Below are 20650 nucleotides of genomic sequence, written 5' to 3' on the forward strand. Positions count from 1 at the left end.
GTTGGGTGTGTTGTTTTACATTGATGGTACAATGATACGCTTCCAAGTTATTTGTTTATGACATATATTTTGTGATATGCAGTGCAATACAGATATGGTCACCATAGCATCCCTCTGCACGTTTCCACATCACCACTTCCACACTTTACAGCTTAGTAGGCCTACCCTAACATGGCACACAATTAGAACTGTTTTTCTTATCTTTTTTATAGTATTTAGATCATGTGTATGTGTATGTCTTTTTATTGATGCTACTCTAAAAAAAGATGACATATTGTCAACAAATCTTGTTCCATGTGCCCTTTTTTGAATTTGAGCCCCTGCCCCTCAAAAGGTCTCTGCACTCTGAACATCCATGCTCAAAATAATGTGTTATTTATACAAACTTTTTAAAAGTTAACCAAGGCACTAAAGAAACAACACCTAAACCACAAATGCAAGGCACTTTTGAAGTTCCCAACTGTGTCACCAACACACTTTTTCTTGTGTTTTTTGTTGGTTGAATATATTTTAGCTCTCAAAATGTCTCTAGCTTCTGCTTCCTCATTCACAGAAGCAGGCTTGTACAGAATTGAACAAATGACGACATTACAGTGAAAAACACACTCAGCTCCATACCAGAATTCACAATTTCTTTATTTCTTTCCTTCTTAATGTGCCAATGATCTGGAAGTAATATACCAGTAAAGCTTAACATTTGCATAATTTCTCATTCACATAAGCAGGCACTTACACACAAAATGACATAAGAACTCTAAAACAGAATGTGCATTATTATAGATTATTACAGAATGTGGTTGGAAAATGTCTCCACAGTCAGTTGTCACCACAGCCAGAACCATTTGCTACCATACTTGGATATGTGCAGCATGTAGAAGAGAACTGGATTGCGTGAGAAAAGACAAACAATTATGGTACAACAGCTGTGTTCATTATAAAGATTTACACAAATTAGACATCCAGTGTGGACTTAATCTCAATCCCGATATAAAGAAACAATATATGTGTATTATAGGCACAGGAGGAACCACGTCAGAGTTGCTCTGATCTTCCTACAATGTTCCACCAAGTGCACTCCTGTGGATATCTGAGGACATTAATTATGCACCAGAATAATGTTGGAACATTATAACAAAATATACTAGGCTACTTATAATTGTTTCATCCTTATGTATTTATTCAACACCACAAAAAGAGTGCAATATTCCAATTAAGTGCTAACTAGTTCAGTTATAATGTAAAATGTAAATATGATTTCATCATGTTTTACATCATTACTCAAAAGAAACACAGACATTCTACTCAACACCAGAGTGCTTTTATTTCTTAACCTGGACAATGGACAACCAATAGTTTTACGATATGACAGATGGTGCTGGATTGTTAGTGGCAGAGGAGGAGCCACTTGCTTCTCCTTTCTTCTTAATTTTTAACCCAAACAGACTGCACATTTTCATCAGCATCAGGTCCACTATCTCCTCCTCTTCAGATGGCTAAGAAATATTAGTGGATGACAATGGAGTTAAAATCTTGAAAATGTTGCAGTTACAGAGTTCTTGTTATAATATTTCAGAGCATGTTTTAAAACTAACTCAGAAGGTCAAATGTTTGATCACCTTATGGTGAAGTTGCTCTTCACTAAATGCCACCAGGATCACAGAAATAAAGAGGTTCAATACCACAAAGGTCATGAAGATGATACAAGAGCCAATTAGGAATGCACCAAGAACTGGGTTATAATCCAACACCTAGAATTCAAAACCAAAACCGAGAGATTCATTAGGAGTTTGCAGCCATCTGCATTCATTTATAAGTTAATTGACCAGGAACTGACCTCTTCATAATTGAAGATACCAAGCTGTAGGCTGACCATAGTCTGTGCTGCATTAATGAATGTCCTGTATGAAGACAGCTTCCAGCCATACATTAGGTTGCACTGCAAACAATACGTAGATAATAGTTATTGGTTAGGAACACAGAAAATCTACAGTAGATCCCAAGCAACAATCATAACACCATACATTATAGCAGATTTACATATACATGAATATGTTTCTCTGATGTAAAGTTTTTTCATTGGAGACCGGTGTTCCATGCATACTGTGGGTGACCTAAACCTACATTAATAGAGTAGGCCAGAAACATGATGGTCATGACCAGCAGGAAGCCTGAGATGTCTGTCCAGGCCCTCTGCAGGGTGGAGGTGATGAGGTGCAGTTTGGGGTTGAGCCGCAGGAGGTGCCACAGCTTAATGGTGGACAAGAGAACCAGGAAGGCGATCAGGTAGCCCAGCGTCGCGTCTGCTGTAGCAGTCTCATGGAAACTGATGTACCTGATGTGGGGAAAAGGTTTCACTATCCAAGAACCTGCACCATGAAGATGTTCATGCAACAGTGATGATCACTCACTGGTCTTTGTTGTTTAGATAGAATTCCAGGTCCCTGTTTCCCAGCAATGTTCTTTTGATAAACACACTCAGTGCACTCCAGCTGAGGATGATGATGGCCAGCTCAAGAAGGTTCCACTTAGTCTTAAAGTAAGCCCACTTCTGCTGCCTCATTAGCTTGCCCTGATTGCAGAGAGAATAATGGCTTTGAAGATAGAACTATGCCTATTGAGGAATAAACAGGGTGTGGTATTCATTTTTTTTATTTGAATAAAGTTCTTCAGTAAGCACTGAAATGCTCACCTGGATATACATGTAGTAGAGAATGAAAAGAAAGTAGATGACCTCAGAGGCCATGACGAAAATGTGTAAGCCACCCGTAGACTGATAGAGACGGACAGTCTGTATCTCACTACGGTACTGGAATGCACCTGTGCAGACATTATTGCAAGTAATTATGCAGTAGTACACCATTGTACTTATCTCTGATCTTTCATATCTACATATGAAATGGCTTCAATCAATAAGATGTCTGCTTTACCCACAGCTGTTGTTTCTAGCATTAGTGTAACAATGCAGAAAAGGTTGATGTTGGCATTGTACACAGTGAACTCCGCAAAGATAGCACGAGTGTAAACATCCAGCCATCTGTTGTCAAACAAGTACTGAAGCGCACTGTGGATTAGAAAAGTAGACTCTCAAACACGTTTTCACACTTCTCTCAGTGGTCTCAAACTGTAGAAGTGACACTCACTTGCTCTATAGTGGTTATCTTATCTATGATTTACATTTCAGAATGTTTCTTCAATGTTTCTTCTTTTTACCTTGTAGCATTGGTCAGGTCAGGGCCCAGCTCCACCTCAAGGCCGCCTCCTCTGTACAGGGCCACGTTGCCCCATATGGGATGAGCTCTGAGTCGGGACTGGCTCAGGTATTGCCAGGGGCTGGGAGCAGCAGTCTGGGAGGTGTTTGCATCCCTGGAGCGATTCCAGCCTGGTTCATAGGAGCCCCGGTCCTCTATCTCCCAAGAGTACGGAGCATGGCAGTCCTTGACTGACCGTTGCATGGAGCGGGCAATGCGACAGGAGTCTTTCTGCACCCTTACCTGGCGAGCCTGAAGTAAATACAGACAAATGAGTATATCAGACTGTGATCCTTATAGAGATGTATTTATAATATAGTAAGATATTTTTCAGATTATTTTGTGTTTTAAACATTTATTTAATATGGTTGGATAGGGTTATCTTTCACTCTTACTTTCATTCAAATGTGTACAAACTGCAGTGTACTTGTTTTACAGTTTGTAGATTTGACTGTTATTTATTTCTCTATGTATAATGAAAATGCTTCTATGAAAATGGCAAAACACCTGGATATTGTCCAAAAATGTTGTTCAGAAGGGATGTATTGGCCCACGTAAAGACCTCCTTGTGGCTCATCGAGTGTGTGATCCCACTGCTGAAGCTTCTCTGAATGTGCTGGGTCAGATAGAACGCGTTTGGATCCCTCTGACCGTAGGCAACCAAGAGTAACATCCACATGAAGCCCATGTATGCTGTGTAAGGGAAGAAAACCTTTGTTAGTTCTCTTTTCCATGGCTGGAAAGAATGCGTTTGATCAGTAGGCTGGTCTGACTTACTGAGAATCTCTGTGATGAGGGCAAACACTTTCTGCTCCTTGATCATATTCATTCTCATCCTCTCAATGTCTGAGGCTGGTGGTGGCTGGTAGAAACTGCATGTGCTGTCTCCGTGCAATACGTACGGCATCAGGATCACCTTAAAGCATGTGTGGATATGTTTATTTCATTTGCGTTCAATAATTCACACATCAATTATCTATTTGCCTAAAATTATTTAAAATAATGGTACCGGTATTTGACACTGATTCCTCAATAGGCACATCGCCATATTCCTCCTGGTCAACTTTCTTTAGCACTAAGGCAAAGAAAACCGCAAAACCAAGCACCTGTGTTGTGTTGAATATCACAAAGACATTCTGTGTCAACACAAAAGAATATTTCTTATTCAGATCTATTGAATTAAATGCAGTCAATTCAAAGTGAATTCAAAAATGTTTTACTTTCAGAGGCTGAGTGATAAAAATGCTTTCAAGGAAGGACACCACCATGGAGATGAGCCAGCTGACGGAGCGCTCTTTCCCGTATTTTAGCCCGTACAGCATTGTGAAGAACGCCGACACCCCACTTGTCACCGCCACCAGAAGCCAGCCCACAAACACGAACCACCAGGGCAGGCCTCCCTGACAGCATCTCTTGCCACCGCTACTGCCCCCTCCCTCGGGGCTGCGGGTGGGGTGGTCTGTGCTGGAGGTGGAGGGCAGGTGGGGCTCCAGGAGGCCTTTCATGCCCCGGGCCTGCTGCACGGCCTGGCTGTAGCTGTGGGGGTTGGAGAAGCGTGTGGGCCCCAGCAGGCCCAGCTCTTTCTCCACGTGCTGAAGCTGCCGGTAGAGGTACTGGGTGTACAGGCTGCACTTCTGCCCGTCACTGGTCATTTCCTTTGGGCTCTCAGAGGAAGGGTTCTCTGTCAGCGGGAGAGAATTACGCTTTTGTCATCTTACACGCTGGCTCGCAACATCACAAGGGAGAGACAACTTTACAATTACAATTTAAAGGAATTTTAACTTCCCTCTGCTAGACGCAAATGCCATTTATGAGATAATGGTGTGTTGCTCTATTCCCCTTTCTCCCCATCCTATCATCCATATGCTCTCTGTATGTGATATTTGTTTTTGTTTTTTGCCTAATAAAAAGACATAATCATAAGAAGTAAGGAAAAATTGTTTTGTAACCTTTCAAAGCGTCCGTGAACTTAGAGTTGTCTGTGTAAAACCTGTCCCCTGCACGGTTTTGCTGCCGGATGATGTCCTCCACGAGTGAAAGAAGCGTGTTGATGTCAGGGTTTTTGCCAGATGCCACATCTATCCTGGAAAGAGGCTTCTTCAGCACCTTGGAGAGTGACCGTGCTATTCTTTTTATGTCCTGGGAGACACAAACACCAAGTAATTATTAGCATTAAACTGAAGAACCCATTCCACTTATTAGATGGTTAGATGCTATTCCACTTATTAGATGGTTAGATGCTCTTCCATGTATTAGATGGTTACAGACAGGTTACTGAATATCTGTGGAGGTTTTTGTACCTTGGTGACAGTTTCTGGTGTTATGTCCCTGTGCTGGCTCTCAGGGGAGAGCGGCTGGGTTGGTGACACACGACCACTCTTGGCCTGTTTGCAGGTGTCTGCCTTACTCTTGACCCTCACAGGCTTCTTGGACTTCCTCTCCCGCGGGCGTGTGTTTCTGAAGATGCTGACGATGAGGAGGTTGCTGGGAAACATGATGATGGAGCTCTGGACGCCAATCATCACTTGTTGCCAGGTGAACTCAATGTGACCTGTCATTGCGGACAAAGAAGAAGACAAAGACTTGAGTTGAGTGCTGCTGATGTCTGTTGTTCTCCTGCAGGTAGGTGGGCTAAAGGTGATATATATGCGCAGTGACTCACCCAAGTCCATGGTCTGCTCGGCAGAATCTGTGGGCACACCACAGAACATGATGTTGGTCAGCATGGTGCACAGCAGCAGGGAGAAACAACAGGAGACACGCTGGACACACGTGAAGTTGCTGTTTGGAGGGCGGCTGAACACAGAGAACCAGATGTGGCCGTCACGGAAGTCTTTCAGTGACTTCATGTAGAACAGATTGCTGCAAAATGAAAGGCAGAACAGCAGATGCAACAGCATCCTTGCTTCTACTTAGCTCTGTGTTGGTGGTAGCGTAGTGGTTAAGGAGTTGGGATAGCAGGTAGTAGCCAGAAAAGTTATGGGTTAAGTTAATGGCTTCCACCGTTGTGCCCTTGAGCAAGGCACTTAATCCCAATTTCCTCCGGGGACAATGGAACCTTGTAATATGTAATACATATGTAAGTGACCTTGGATAAAAAGTGGGTTCTTGACTGGTACTGTAGCAGTGTATAGGCATATCTTACCAGCCAGGGTGATTTCCTGAGTTGTCATGCCAGAGCCTGATACTCTTTAGTTCGCCCAACGAGAACGGCGTGGTCAGTAAAAACATGTCCACCCCACCTCGCTCAAACACTGGCTTGTCTGGGTCAGTCAGATGGTGTGGTTCACTCTCACCCTCAGTGCCCAGCAGAGTCACTGTCACCTGCCCAGGAATCAAAGAGACAGTATGAACTTTGAGGAAACCCGACATGAACAGCATCATACAGCCATTATCAGTGAATGAGAAAATTAGGCAAACGACCTAACGAACAGAAAAGCACAATGCTCCCAACCAGAGATGACCATAGTAGTCAGGTATACGCACCTGTGAGGAAGTAGAAGCTCCACGCCGGTGCCCAGTGCTGATGTTGAGCAGGTATCTGTACTCTGCCAGGGGGTCGTTGTCTTCCAGCACAGTAATCTTAACCTAAGAGGCAGCATTTCGTATTATTCAGCATTTCATACATACATACATAAATAAAGAAAATGTATGAAATGTAAAATGGAAATTCAGTTCCATTCAATTTAGCATTCAAAAGTATTCAGCAGTATGATGCCAAAGAAAGAAAAGTAGTCACAGAATGTCACATACTACTAGTGAGGATTCTACAGAGACTGACCTTGGCTGTGTCCTGAATGTCTTTCCGGCGTGCCCATATCACTACCACGAGGTAGGCCAGGAAAATGGCGCCAATAAAGCACACCACCACCGGATTGTTAAGAAAAGTGGCGAAAAGCTGAGCCGTCTGGCTCACATCCACAACATTGGGCATGACGAAGACGGAGCTTCCAAAGAACGTCAGGTGGTTGCACAAGCACTGCGTGACCAGGGGTGTAGTCAGTGGGCCAACCTATGAAGACAGAATCAAGTACCGGTATGTGCTAAAGAGTGAAATACAGAACGTCATCAAATCAAATTCACCAGGCAGTAGTGATTACTATCAAAATCTAAACTAAGGCCTGTTTGCATTGTTCAGTGCATTTTCAGTTCAGTTTTCTGACATCTAACATAAGAATACGTCCCAAGTTGTTCTACAGAGTCAAACTTGAACAAAGCAATCAGTGCTTGCTTACAATGAATCCCAAAATGCTTTAAGACCCAACACTAGCTTCTGGTCATATACATAATCACTCTGGCAATAAGTACAGCAATGTAACGTGAATGAACATACCCTGCATCCGTAGTCACTCCAGTTCAGCTTCAGTTCATCCCAGTGCACACATTGAGCAGCAATGGTCGTGATGGAGACTGTGGCATTTGTAGAGTTGACTCCTGCCCCAACCACAGGCCTCACTAGAAGGTAGTATACGCCTTCATCTATGGTCCTATCCCTGGGGCTCAACACCCATGTGTATCTCTCCTCTGCCCAGAATCAGTGGGATGAAAAACATTCATTTCAGTTATCTTAAAAAAAAGTAATTTCAGCTATCTTGATTCTTTTCTTTACTTTGAAAAAAAATATTTAAGTAAAAAGGGGTTAGGATGTGGAAACCTTGTGTGTCTCCCTCATGCGGCAGGTAGGTTTGTGCCTCGTAGTGTGTGTCGTTGGGGTGCTCCTGGAACCCTATTAGCAAATGTAAGGAGACGTCTTCTGAGGGGTCCAGCTTGAGCACCAGGGACACGTTAGGCGACGTCACATTGATCACGATGGTGCTGAAGTTTGCAAGGTCCAGAAAGGTGCTGTTCACTACAGCAGCCAATTGCCTTGGCAAAAGAATCTAAACAAAATCACATCAGTTACTGAACAATTGGGTCTCAACTGATATGTTACAATAAACGTTAAAATATACACATTTGCTTTGCTTTGTTAGTGCAGTGGTTTTCAAAGTGGGGGCCGCGAGGGGGTGCCAGGGGGGCCTCAGCAATTTGGAAGGAAAAATAAAAGCAACAAATAAATACATTTGAAAAATGTTAAATATACCTATTACTATGAGGGTTGTTATACAATGCCATTAGAATAATTTGTCGCATATCTGAACATTATATTTTCCATGATAATGACTGGGAATAATAAGTGATAGCTCTCATATAGCAGAAAGCTCCAAATGCAATTTTTACACACTGTATGCTCAATCGCGAAGTGCTTGTGGCTAAAATAATTATTAGATTTAGCTTAATGTATTTTTACATTTGCCGTAGTATTGTCAATGGATTTAATAACACATCAAGTTGTCCTTGGCCAGAACCTAGTGGTATTTGGGGGGCCTTGTCGTGGAAAAGTTTGGGAACCCCTGTGTTAGTGTAGACAAATTATAGTAAACATGCCTACCTCAATCTCGTTTGTCAAGTTAGCAACGGGGATGGGGGAGCCATTATGTTGGTTGAGAGACAGAGCCCCCACTGTACCATTGATGGACTGCACTGTGTTCCAGGCAAATGGATTTGTCTCAAAGGTCATCATCTGTTATGGAATATAGACAAGTAGTCAACCGTGTGAGACGTGAGGATAAACACCATTGCCAACAATATGCAATATTAGAGAACGTAACTTTAAAATTACATAATAGACTATTGATAGACTAAACTCAGTGAACTGGGTATTGATACCTCCCTCTGTAACTGCATTCTGGACTTCCTAACCAACAGACCACAGTCTGTTAGGTTAGATAACCTCACCTCCTCAACCATCACCCTGAACACCGGTGTACCACAGGGATGTGTGCTGAGCCCTCTCCTTTAATCTAATCTAATCTAATCATTTACACACCACTGAGAGAGAACATACATTAGCATCCATTCATCATCGGCATGGTGGGCCTGCTCTTACCCGGACATCCACAGACGTCTTTGATGACACAACCGAGGGATATAAAGGTGGCAAAGTGAAGCTGGCAGAGCTGCAGTTCTGAATTGTGATTGGCTGTTTCGCAAGGTTCTTTCGAGACATCCTGCAGGAAGAATATCTTGTAAAGTGCAGGAACTTGACATTGTAACTAGAAAATATCATTAAAAGACATAATCAGCACACTGGATAATATATACGTAATACAACATAAATAGATTTTTTTAGTTATCACCTAGTGACTTAGGATATGGATTGTCCTGTTATGCATAAAAGAAACAACATTATAAAATGACTCTGCAGCTTAGTCAGCTGGTCCTTACCTGTTGACATATAAACTAATCTGAGGAGTGATTATGACTGTGGGCCCATGGCATGTCTTTTTCACTAACCTCACTCACAGAAACTCATCAAAATGTTGACAATGACAATGCCACCAAGAGTAGTTTCTTACCATTGGCCGTCTTGAGGCAGTAGGTGCATGGTGCAAGACTACAGAAGGACTGGGTTACACTGCATGTGGAGGTAAATGGAGAAAGAACATCTCCAGCTGTGGGGTTTGTCCAGCATGAGAGGACACTGGGTGGACCTGCAGTTGTCCCAGGAGAGGCTGACGATGTAGCAAAGACTGATGTGGTGGCCACAGAGGGTAAGGTTGTAGCAGAGGGAGATCTTGTGGTCACAGAAGGGGAGATCACCTGTCCTCTTGTCATGTCAGATGCAGAAGGCACTGATGTGATAGATGCTGCGGTCACACTCGAGGCTGCTGTCACACTCGAGGCTGTTGTCACACTCGAGGCTGCCGTCACACTCGAGGTTGTTGTCACACTCGAGGCAGGTAATGTAATGCCAAATTCACTATAACCTGACTCTACGTTACCACCTCCTGTGACTTTTGTACCTATAGTGAATATAGTAAATGAAGAACAATCAGGGAGCAACATAGAGTGGCCTTTAGATTCATGCTCACAGCGTGTGACCCCAGCACAAGACATTTACCATACACAATGACTGTGACGAGCTGCTGGGCACTCTGAAGGGTCGCTGCTGGGACTGCCCATGAGCTGACTGAGCGCGCTACCTCTCGGAATCGCTTTTTCGCCATTGTTGTAACAGGAGCTGAGGTCAGCCTTGAAGGAAACAACAAATCCATCAACAACAAACATCATCCATCATTATTTTCACAAACATACCATCATCATTGTTTTTATATCACTGGAGCAGTGCCCATTCAAATATGCTATATCTGTAGAAAACATTTAGCCCAATTACATCCCCGCAGGTGTGCCTGCTTCAAAAATATATTATTCCAGCTAAGCATTCAATGAATACAGAATTATATTATAAGAGAATTTAAGAATGGCTGCATGTGACATTTTTTTACAGATCAAAATGACATAAGCCTAACAGCTGTTTTGAGTGAAGGCTATATATTTAAGCTGTTGAATAACTTGATGATAGAGAAGAAAAACATTTTGTGGAATGATGCATCATCATATGAAATTTGCAACAATGTGACTCAAAAACATTCCCTGGTAGCCTATAAGTGACATCACACTTTGTCTGCCACTCATTGTCTGTAGCTGCTTTGCATGTAAACGTCCTTAAATTCATTATCGCTCATTTAAATTTGGGACCTTGCAGTCGGAATTGCCCTTTGTTTATTAGAATAGAATAGAATAGGTCTTTATTGTCATTGTCACAGGTACAACGAAATGTGCAGTCCTCTCTCCAGTCAGTGCATCATTCATAGAGTCTATATAAAAAAGAAATATAAATAAATTAAAAAAAGAATAAATAATGTAAGTGCTAGTGTTACATATAACATAGAAACATATAACATAATTAGAAGCATACAGTACTGTACATAGACACACACAGTCATACACACCCATTCATTGCATAAAAAAGAATTAACACAGTCATTGCATAAAACAGTATGAACATTCATCTGCAGGCATGCATACCACCTGTCATTGCACTGATGTCTGAGTCCATATTGCACATTATTTTTTTTTCAGCATTGAGGGTGGTTATTGCAGTTGGATAAAAACTGTGTTTGAGTCTATTTGTCCTTGTCTATCTGTACCATCTGCCTGAAGGCAACAGTTCACACAGGGAGTGACCAGGATGGTGGGTGTCCTTTATTCAAAGTCTAAAGACAGTCCAAAGTAGCCAGGGCTATTCGAAGTGTCAGTTTATTGCACATCATTTTATGTTGTTTTGAATAGCCACTGGATACCTGTGTTTGTTGGCGTGTTGTTGCAAAATCCGCGGAATCATTTTATGCAAGCAAACCACATACAGGGGTCTTTATTGTTGAGGTCAGACATGATAATCATACACACATCTTGCACTCGCTTAGCTTTTTAACTGTGTACACTGATTCAGTTCTGCCAAAACCCCGCTCCTGTCCTCTCTATCTGGTAGGCTACAGTGCTGTATGAAAGGGGGAGTGGCTACAGTAAAGCAGCGAAAGCCATTATGTGCTTCTTTTACAGATATATTTAACGATATATTTTGCATTTCTTATCCAAACAACGTCAAAGTTGGCACTACACTTACTCAATCCCGTAGCAAGACACATACCAAGTTTGAAATCAATCGGATGAACGGTTCGACAGATATACGACACACACCCACACATACAAACACAAACACACAGACAGACGTTCCTGTAATTTATAGATAGATTCCCCACCTTATTTCAATCAATATGGAGTCTTAAAATAGATTATAAATGATTATAGATGATGATGAATAATACTATTACACATACAGTATAATACTATATAAATAATATACAGTACTGTGTAAATGGTTTAGGCACTTTAGCTATTTCACAAGACAGTTTTAGAAAATGTTCTATTTTTTATTTTTATTTTCTATTTAGCATTAGTGTGTCAATTAGAAATAGTATTTGTATTGTATTGTAAAGACTCTTTGAAATGGTGTGATGTGTGTGAGAGTTGAATGTATTTCTGAGTGCTAAATGTCCTTCTTATGACAGTGCCTTTACCGAAGAATATAATGTGGTGAGTTCCCTATAGACATTGTGTTACTTTAAAAACTGTCAGCTGTCATGTACCTAGGTGAGCCATGCATCTAGGCAAATTGATGCTGTTTTAAAGAAAAAGATTGGCAACACCAGCACTGATTTTATGTAGTTACTTTGGTATATTATAATTTTGCCAAACTTTTGAATGTTAATGTATATATAAGCATACTTACAGGGACTGAAGATGTGTCCTCAATTAACCACACTGTTGTCTGGCAATCTGGACAATCCGCTGTTAGGTTTAGGTCATTTTAAACGTTGACAGGGTTACAGTCCTGACAGCTGAAAAATACATTGCTTATTGGCTGAGGTAGAAAGGTAAAAAGGTAGATTCTTAACTGGTATTTTTTTCACTTATTAAAGTATAAGTTCATGTAGCCTACAGTATGCAACAATAACGAGGATAAAAACTGGAGTATGACATCCAACAATATGTTGTACTTTGACTCCTGAATACTGCAAACATATTTCCATTGAGCCAAAATAGATTCTCACTGTATTGTGATAGCTAGGTCTTTCTTTGGAGTCAGGGTTACACATTTGGTTGCCTTCGTCACTCGATTTGTTATCTTCCCTGTGACACTCACAGAGTATGCCACATATTCAAAAGGTTTTTGTAAGCAGTTCTGAGGAATCACAATATTTGCGTCATCAGAGGTGGCAGAACATATACAATTCCCAGCTGAAAGGCAGAAAAATGAGAAATCCAAATGAAATTGCCACCAACATGCTGCCTGTCAACAAACATTTTATAACTCTGAACTATAAAATGTTAGACTTACTGCATTCCCAGAGAAACCTGTACCCTGAAGGGTACCACAATCCACTGATCTCAAGCTTGACGCTTGTGACACCAATGTTGGGCTCATTAGGATCCATTTGGATATTAAAACTGGCTCTTGGAATTCTCAGGTGCTCCTCTGTCTAGGTATAAATGTAATGTGAGCTGTTTAGATCAGTGTAAGTCCAGTAGTATTGACATGAGAATTACAGGGAAACAAGTAAGGCCTCAATGACTGTATGTCTCATTGACAAGAAACCTACTGAATTTTGAGTATCATCTGACAGGAGTTGTATCTCAGGGAGGCAAAGCTAAGGTATTTCCTGCATCCTGCTCTATGGCTGAGAATGCATTCCATGCTGTGACCTTCACTTGTACCATTCCTAAAATCCAACATATATGGTTATGGTTATGGTTATGGGATTTGGCAGACGCTTTTGTCCAAAGCAATATAAATACTGTATATATACAATATAGATTTCATGACGACTCATTCTGTGATGGATTACTTTGCGAAAGCTGAGTTTGAACGAAGGCATGGAAACCTTGGATGGTTGTTGAGAAGCTGAAAACCTGAACACTGCCACTGTCCATTTCTCTCGTCTCCTGGACGGTGTTATTGTCACTGTCGGATATCTGGAAGAGCAGCTGCGCGGGGGCCCCGTAGTCCAGAGAGACGGTGATGTGGAGGTATGCCTCGGGGCACGGCCGGGCCTGTGTGGACACGGACGCCTGCAGCCCCTGCACCGGCTCCAGCACACACACCTCCAGCTCAGTGGAGGGGTCAGCAGCTGTGACGTTGTTAGAGGCCAGCAGAGTCAGCTGATGACAGCCTGGACCCAGGTTCTGCACCTCCTCTGGACCCAGGGTGATGTTGTGAGGGACTATGCCCACAGCAGCGGACGATGAGGCCAACAATGTGCCGTCGCTCTGAACTTTGTAGGTGACATTGCTTCCTGTAAAAATAATGGGAAATTGTGTGTTGTTTGTTGTTATGAAATCTAACTCATTACCACACGCTGAGATATATTGGTTACCTGCACCCAGTTCGACCTGGATTGTAAGAGGGTTGTTAGCAAGGGATTTGCAGTTTGTGCTGTTCATTGGCTGGCCCATGCTGTAGCACTTGACCACTCCATATTCCCCAAGTGGCTCCTGGATGGTGATGGACTTCTGTGCAGTGATATGCCACTCACTGGTGGTGCACTCCACCCCGACAGTGAAGACACCTGGATGGCTGTACTGATGCACCACACTGGCCTGTGGCCTAATAAAAGAGACTGACTCATTTATGCCAAGCAGACAATGTGTGAATATTTTGACCTGATTTTGGACCCAAAACAGTCAGATCTGACAAATGTTTGAATCGGGACAAATTCCAATCCAATTTCTCATGTAGTTTGAACAGGCTCATGTTACGTGATTAGAAGACGTAACAATCAATGTTCAAGCTCCATTCCGATGCGATAGGATTTCTGGCCTGGCAAGAATTTGTATCGGCTGTCTTGCAGTGTGAGCAGTCAAACATGCCATGTTAACACAGCAATCACTGTCAAACTAGTGTGAGCTCCCATGCTGTATGCGATAAATTATCAACCTTCTTTGTGAATGTGGGTGTAGTCTGTAAGTCATGGCAGTGTGTACAGTGCTTTTAAGTTAGAGATGTGCATGTTTGGACTCACTCATCAAGGCTGTAGGGGTTAATGGTGTGGCCATCACCTGCACTGAGTGTGCATGTCAGATTACCCTGGAAAGGGTGCAAAAGCTTCACCTGGATTGTGACATTGTCAAAGACAGTAGCCAACTTGCCCATGAGCAGGTGAAGACCTAAAGAACAATTATGAATATGTCACAGATAAAAGAGCCTCTTAGGCAACAGACACCATAATCTCTCACACAGATTTTCGACTTTTGACATTTACAGACAATACAGTTTTATTACAGGAGTTGATCCCTGAGACTCGGCTTCGCTTACATATTATTGACAATGGCTATAAAATCACTCATTTTATTCAGAATACTGATCCATTCATTTAGCATGACATTTTTACAGTCCACAGTTTTACTGCTACCACTACCAGACACCATATTTTATGTATCTATTTATATGAACGACGTTGGAAAGCATGAACAATCAAACAATTAAGAGACCTCCTACCATCTTTACAATGATATTCCACAGACAAGTAGCTTCCAAGACCGGGGCATGGTTCTCCAAAGGATGACGAATCTGCCCAAGCCTGGCAGGCTTGCAGTCTGTGACATTGCCCTTGAAATTGAATAGCCATCATTGCATTACTATTTGTTAAGGACAGTTGGTCTATTCTCACCTAACCCTCTATTCAATGGAATGTATCCTTGTGCCAAACATTGGATTCACAAAAAACACGCTGTACTTTACAGAGATTAGCCCATCATACAGGGTTGACATTCCGGGAATTCATCCCTGTAGCTCTTAGGTTTCCTCTGAGATAGAGAGGCAGATATTTCTGAAAGCCTTAGTAAATAGTCACCTGAAGCCTTATTCAAGCTTTATTTTTATCCCAAGTCATCAAAGCCTGTTATGGGACAGACATCCTTTTGTGGTTCAACTATTAGTGCCCACACAAACATTAGGCCATCTCATAGCACTTGTTCCTTTGATTCTATAAATCTAATGGCAAAGATGCTTCTAATTGAACTGGTGTTTGCACACAGTATCATTAGTACAGAGTTTTTGCATCTCGGGCACAAAGCAAGACACAATAGGCAATAGTGCTGTCACAGTGAATCTATTGTGTCAGTATATAGCCAAATGTTTCACATGTCTTACAGTTGCAAACTAGGTTTCTCTGGAAATCATATCAAATCCACACATAACATTTAACATAATATAGTTGAACTGTTTAGAATGTGTAAATGTAAACCCACAGTATTTATGAAGCATAAAGAGAGTTGTGTTGAACACCATACCTGCTACTAAATGTACTACATCCACCCAGCTGCACTCCTCTTGTGAGGACATGATGGAGGAAGAGGTGAACCCCTGGCAGTAGTGTATGGTCTTCCTACCAAAGAAGCTGTTGTCCACCTCTATCACCTGCCCAGAGCCGCACTCAAGTGTGGCATTGTAGTTTGAGCAAGCCATAGATTTCCCAGTCTCTGAGGAGAAAGAGTGTTACTACGGCTGCTATTATCTCACAGGTCTATACACTCTGAGAAAGGGGAAAATGGCTCACCAAATTCACAGGCGAAGTGCATCTCTTGGGTGCAGTTGTCTGTGGCCTCCCATTGAAAGCCTGAGTCCTGGAGGATGTAACCACACCTGGCTCCTGTTAAGGGCTCATTCGCCCAGTTAGAGTAGCTCACATCAGAGCCATCAAGCCAGGAGGAACGTTCCTACGAGAAAATAACATGATGTCAGTGAAGCGTTCACCAAATACATGTCCATGCAGGATAAATTGAGGTAAAAAAAGCTGGCAAATCAGTTAACGTTTCAAAGATAGTTTATGTTTAGATACTGAACATGCTTTTTCATCATTAAATATTTGGAAATTCAGCCTTCATCTGTAGGCTATATTTAATGTGATTTGCATTGACAGTAAAAGAATGGGTGATTCATCAAAAAAGTCCACAGTGATGATGTTGTTGATATCAGAACAATACATCACAGAAAGCATGTACCGTAAACTGCAGCTTGACCCCAGCAGGGTCTAAAAATGAGCCAAACAAGGCACAGGAGGAACACCCAAACGGAACAATAGAAGCCATGTAATGGTTTGAGTGATAATGTCTCTCTTTTGTGAAGAAGATAAAGCCACTGCTGTGTTAGTCAGAGGCATGAGGGTAAACACATTAAGAGATGATATGTATTGTCTACAGACAGCTGCTCATCAGAGTCATGCAGAGGGCGCTGTTTCAAGGGTGTCTGTCAGACATGCAAATCATCTGGAGGCAAGCTGAAGTGAGAGATGACATCACTATAAAAGCAGCCCAGCCCAGCATCCGCATGTCCAGCATCATTTGGACAAATGAAAAATAAAGCAGATATTAAAGTTCACAGATCGTTTTTGGTCACCCACTACAGAAATGCATGTACTACATATTTTCTCCTACAAGGGGGGCTAGTAACATTGCCTGGTGCTGGGGGCATTGCAATAAAGTAATAGATGTTAATCCAACTAAATCAGTTGTGAATTTGATCTGGAAAAGGTAAAGCTATCTGTAATGTTTATCCTGATGAACAAATATGTGGTTAAGATCAACAGAATGCAGAAGTTGAGATGAATACTAAAACATCTGGCCAAATCAGGGCAATAAGCTTTGGTGTTACCCTCTGCCGCAGCTGAGTCCAGGGTGAGGCTGCTGGACGCCGGGGCCAGCCCTATCCACCAGTCCTGCTGGGGCTGGAGGTGCCGCTGGAGGAACTGCTGGGTCTCCTCGTTCAGAATAAACGCCAGATGCCCTCCGCCTCGTTCGCACCAGCGCTGGGCATTCTGGAAGGTGCGCTGCTGTGCCACAAACTCATAGCAGGAGCCATCAAAAGGCTCCTGGTGCTCTGGACACACCAGCACCTCTGTGGGGTCTTGACCACGCGTTACAGCTATGTGCAAAATCACTAGCAGAACCACATCTGCAAGGACACCTTTATCCATCTTTGCCACCTGTGAACTGGTGCAGGCAGCGTTAAAGCTTTGCACATTTAAAGCACTGTAGGAAAACGGAGGATGGCTTCCAAAAATGATGCAAAATAAGTCCCTTAATCCAATAATATGCAGCAGCAAGGCACACAATGATACAGTGACAGTACGCAACAATACCTTGGAAACACCGTCAGCAAAGTGAATACCTCACTACAAAATGCCACACAATTTATATCAAACATGTACTGTATAATGAGTATGGACACCCACTACAGAAAGGGTTGGCTTCTCTTTCTTATTGGTAACTCCCTTTTATGAAACCAGTTTTTCTGGAATTATCAGGGACGAAAATTACTATGTGGATTGTCAGTTAAATTGCGGCGATCCTCTGTCTGTGACGGGTTCACACTGATTTTCTTCCCTGGCCCATTCTATGATTGATAGTCACCGTTTTGGCTCTTCTGTCTCCAGATGAGAGCATGGTGTCAATGTAGTCTTAACATCAGAACAGCATTTCATTATTTGTATCACTCTGACAGATTTTACAGGGCTAGATCAAAATTCTTACAGGACCCTTTTTGATGCTGTTGGCCCCTAGAGCATCACATCCTTCTCAGAGTGATAGGGGTGCCACTGGCGGTGTAGTTGGTCGTAAGGTTACTCCTTTTGTTGGCCATACAAACAGGAATCTCACTAGCAAATAACTCACACCTCATCAACACATGGTGCCATTGTTGTTCTATCGGGATTCCTTTACAATGTTGGTGCTAAAGAAAAAAAAGGGAGGAAAACCTTGGAAACAACATCACAGCTGGGGGCACTGTCTAAGATCATTCAAACATAAGTACACAATCTTCGATTAAATGGGCCAAAACTGTGTTCAAACATCATAGCATATTATTATTGTTATTATTAGCCTATTATTAGTGTATGTATGCGTGTATCTCATATTCAGTTCTTCATTTGTCAGTGTTTGTGTGTGTGGATGTGTGTGTGTGGGTGTTTGTTTGTAAAATTCAGTCCTTGTGTGGTTGTGTGCATTCGAAACGTTAGTCGGTTTGCATTAATAAAATTCACTTAAAGCATTGTGTGCTCCGGTCCTGCTCCTTGGTCCTAGTTAGACTTTGGGTCTCCTCTTTTGACTTCTGCATCCTGTGTGCGTGCGTTTTCCATGCGCACATGCGTATGCGTGCCTGTGTGTGTGTGTTTATGTGTCTGCATTCATGTGGGTGGGTGTTTGTGCATGTGTGTGTGTGTGTGTGTGCTTGCCTGTCTGTATGTGTGCGACTGTGCGTGTGTGTGTGTGTGTGCGCGTGTGTGTGCATGTGCACGTGCATGTACTTTATGTGTGCAAATCACAAATGAGTGGGTATGGGTTAGGTTGATGTGGGCTCTTGAGACTAACATAGCCTACCATAAATATTTTGTCATCTTGGGTGCAACGGTTCAGGTAGGGCTAGTTATTTAGGGGAGTGGCCACCAAGTTTCATGTTGGTGTTTCAGTAACCCGGGAATCACTGACCAAAAATGATGACGGTAAAAAAAAAAAAAAAAACTTTTTTATATTTTAAATGACTTGTTGTCCTGATTCTTCCTGTGGATCTCATTGGGCACTGAGGAAGCAATAATTTCATCGCTAGTTTTTCATGATTACTATTTCAATTGTTTCATATCAAAATTCACTACTTAATTATGTGTTTTATGTAGTTTGTCGAGGACTGGTTCAGACACGTCACATCCATAACGTGAAACCGTCACATCCATAATGCCAGTTTTTCCTACATAATGCATTGCGAAAATGACGCATAGTTTCAAAAACACACTTTTTGTGTTCATTCAAGTCCCCTTCATGCTACATATATCATAGGTTCGGCAGTTTCCTTCAAAATTCACAGAGTTTGTAGAAAACCTGTAATCTCTCACAAAAGTGTGTCCATTTCATGTCACATCCATAACGCTGATAAAATGCCTTGTATTCTTAGGATGAAATTGATTATATGAAATTTGAGGATTTCTCAGTATTCAGAGGACAGAGGTTACATTAAAAGTTATGCAAATTAATTCACTGATACTAATTTTGCCCCCACTCTAAGGCATTTTGTTTACCAATATGAGTCAAATTGTCACATCCATAACGCTGGAACTGCCCTTTGTCAAATTTGGAATGGAATGTCAGAGATCTGTAAAATAAACATTCGAAGTTGTCATGGCGATAAATTTGGAGCAGCAGCAAAGGGTTTAGAACATGGGTTCCCAAACTCCATCAACGTGGGCCTCCCCTCTGAAAACAGTGACACCAAAGATCCGCTTTAACCCTCTCTGAGTGACACCTCCGCCCCCCCCCCCCCCTCCCCCACAATCATTTTCAAATAATGATATTCACTTCAGTTAAGCCACTTAAATCTGTGCTATACTATGCTATGCAATGCAATGAGTTTTCATCATATTTTCAACGTTTGGCTTTGTTATCCATATCAGGCTCTGGCCGTGTAGCGATAAAATGTGACCAATTTGTCAATTTTAAGTTAGCTATCTGAACGTCACATATTACCGTCACGTATGTCCAACCTCTTTTTTTATTTTACCTTTATTTAACCAAGCAGATCATTAAGAACAAGTTCTTATTTACAGTGATGGCCTGACAAGAAGAAAACAATTGATTGAGAGGAGGGTTATGGAGGGGAGTGCAGGAATCTGTGAGAAGATTGTGTATCTGTCACTTAATATTCATTTCTATACAAACCAAGGCACCCACACCATAAGTTTATCTAAATTAGCTATGTACCAAAAAATACATTTTACCGTGACTCGAAGAGCTACAGTGTTGTAAGGCTGCGTGTACAAATCCGCTTGGAGCTCAAGCTTCAAACTGCAAGTTACCGTTCACTGCTCGGCTGGCGGCACTGTTGCTAAATTACGTTATGAAGTTTGGCACAATACATTCTCACTCAGGATAGGGATCAATAATACTTTCCACTATCCCAAAGATTTAGTATA

The 20650-nt window shown here is 42.0% G+C and overlaps 1 protein-coding gene across 1 annotated transcript; it reads right to left on the reverse strand.

Moving 5' to 3' along the window:
* Positions 1 to 1265: 1265 nt before the first annotated feature.
* Positions 1266 to 20533, reverse strand: LOC121720888 (polycystic kidney disease protein 1-like 2; the record flags this gene model as incomplete). The annotated part of the gene is given in 31 exon segments (XM_042107360.1): positions 1266 to 1493; positions 1617 to 1748; positions 1835 to 1936; positions 2122 to 2332; positions 2409 to 2569; positions 2690 to 2817; positions 2928 to 3061; positions 3211 to 3541; positions 3756 to 3941; positions 4026 to 4133; positions 4258 to 4354; positions 4469 to 4929; positions 5198 to 5387; positions 5549 to 5799; positions 5911 to 6159; positions 6299 to 6572; positions 6735 to 6836; positions 7030 to 7260; positions 7582 to 7772; positions 7903 to 8128; positions 8680 to 8811; positions 9178 to 9298; positions 9516 to 9584; positions 13330 to 13414; positions 13577 to 13987; positions 14069 to 14298; positions 14714 to 14858; positions 15190 to 15300; positions 15984 to 16172; positions 16250 to 16409; positions 20456 to 20533. Coding segments are annotated over 31 exon segments (5634 nt in total), but the record flags the coding sequence as incomplete, so codon positions are not given.
* Between the last annotated feature and the right edge of the window lie 117 nt (positions 20534 to 20650).

The sequence above is a fragment of the Alosa sapidissima genome, chromosome 10 (assembly GCF_018492685.1).
Source record: "Alosa sapidissima isolate fAloSap1 chromosome 10, fAloSap1.pri, whole genome shotgun sequence".
Lineage (NCBI taxonomy): Eukaryota > Metazoa > Chordata > Actinopteri > Clupeiformes > Clupeidae > Alosa > Alosa sapidissima.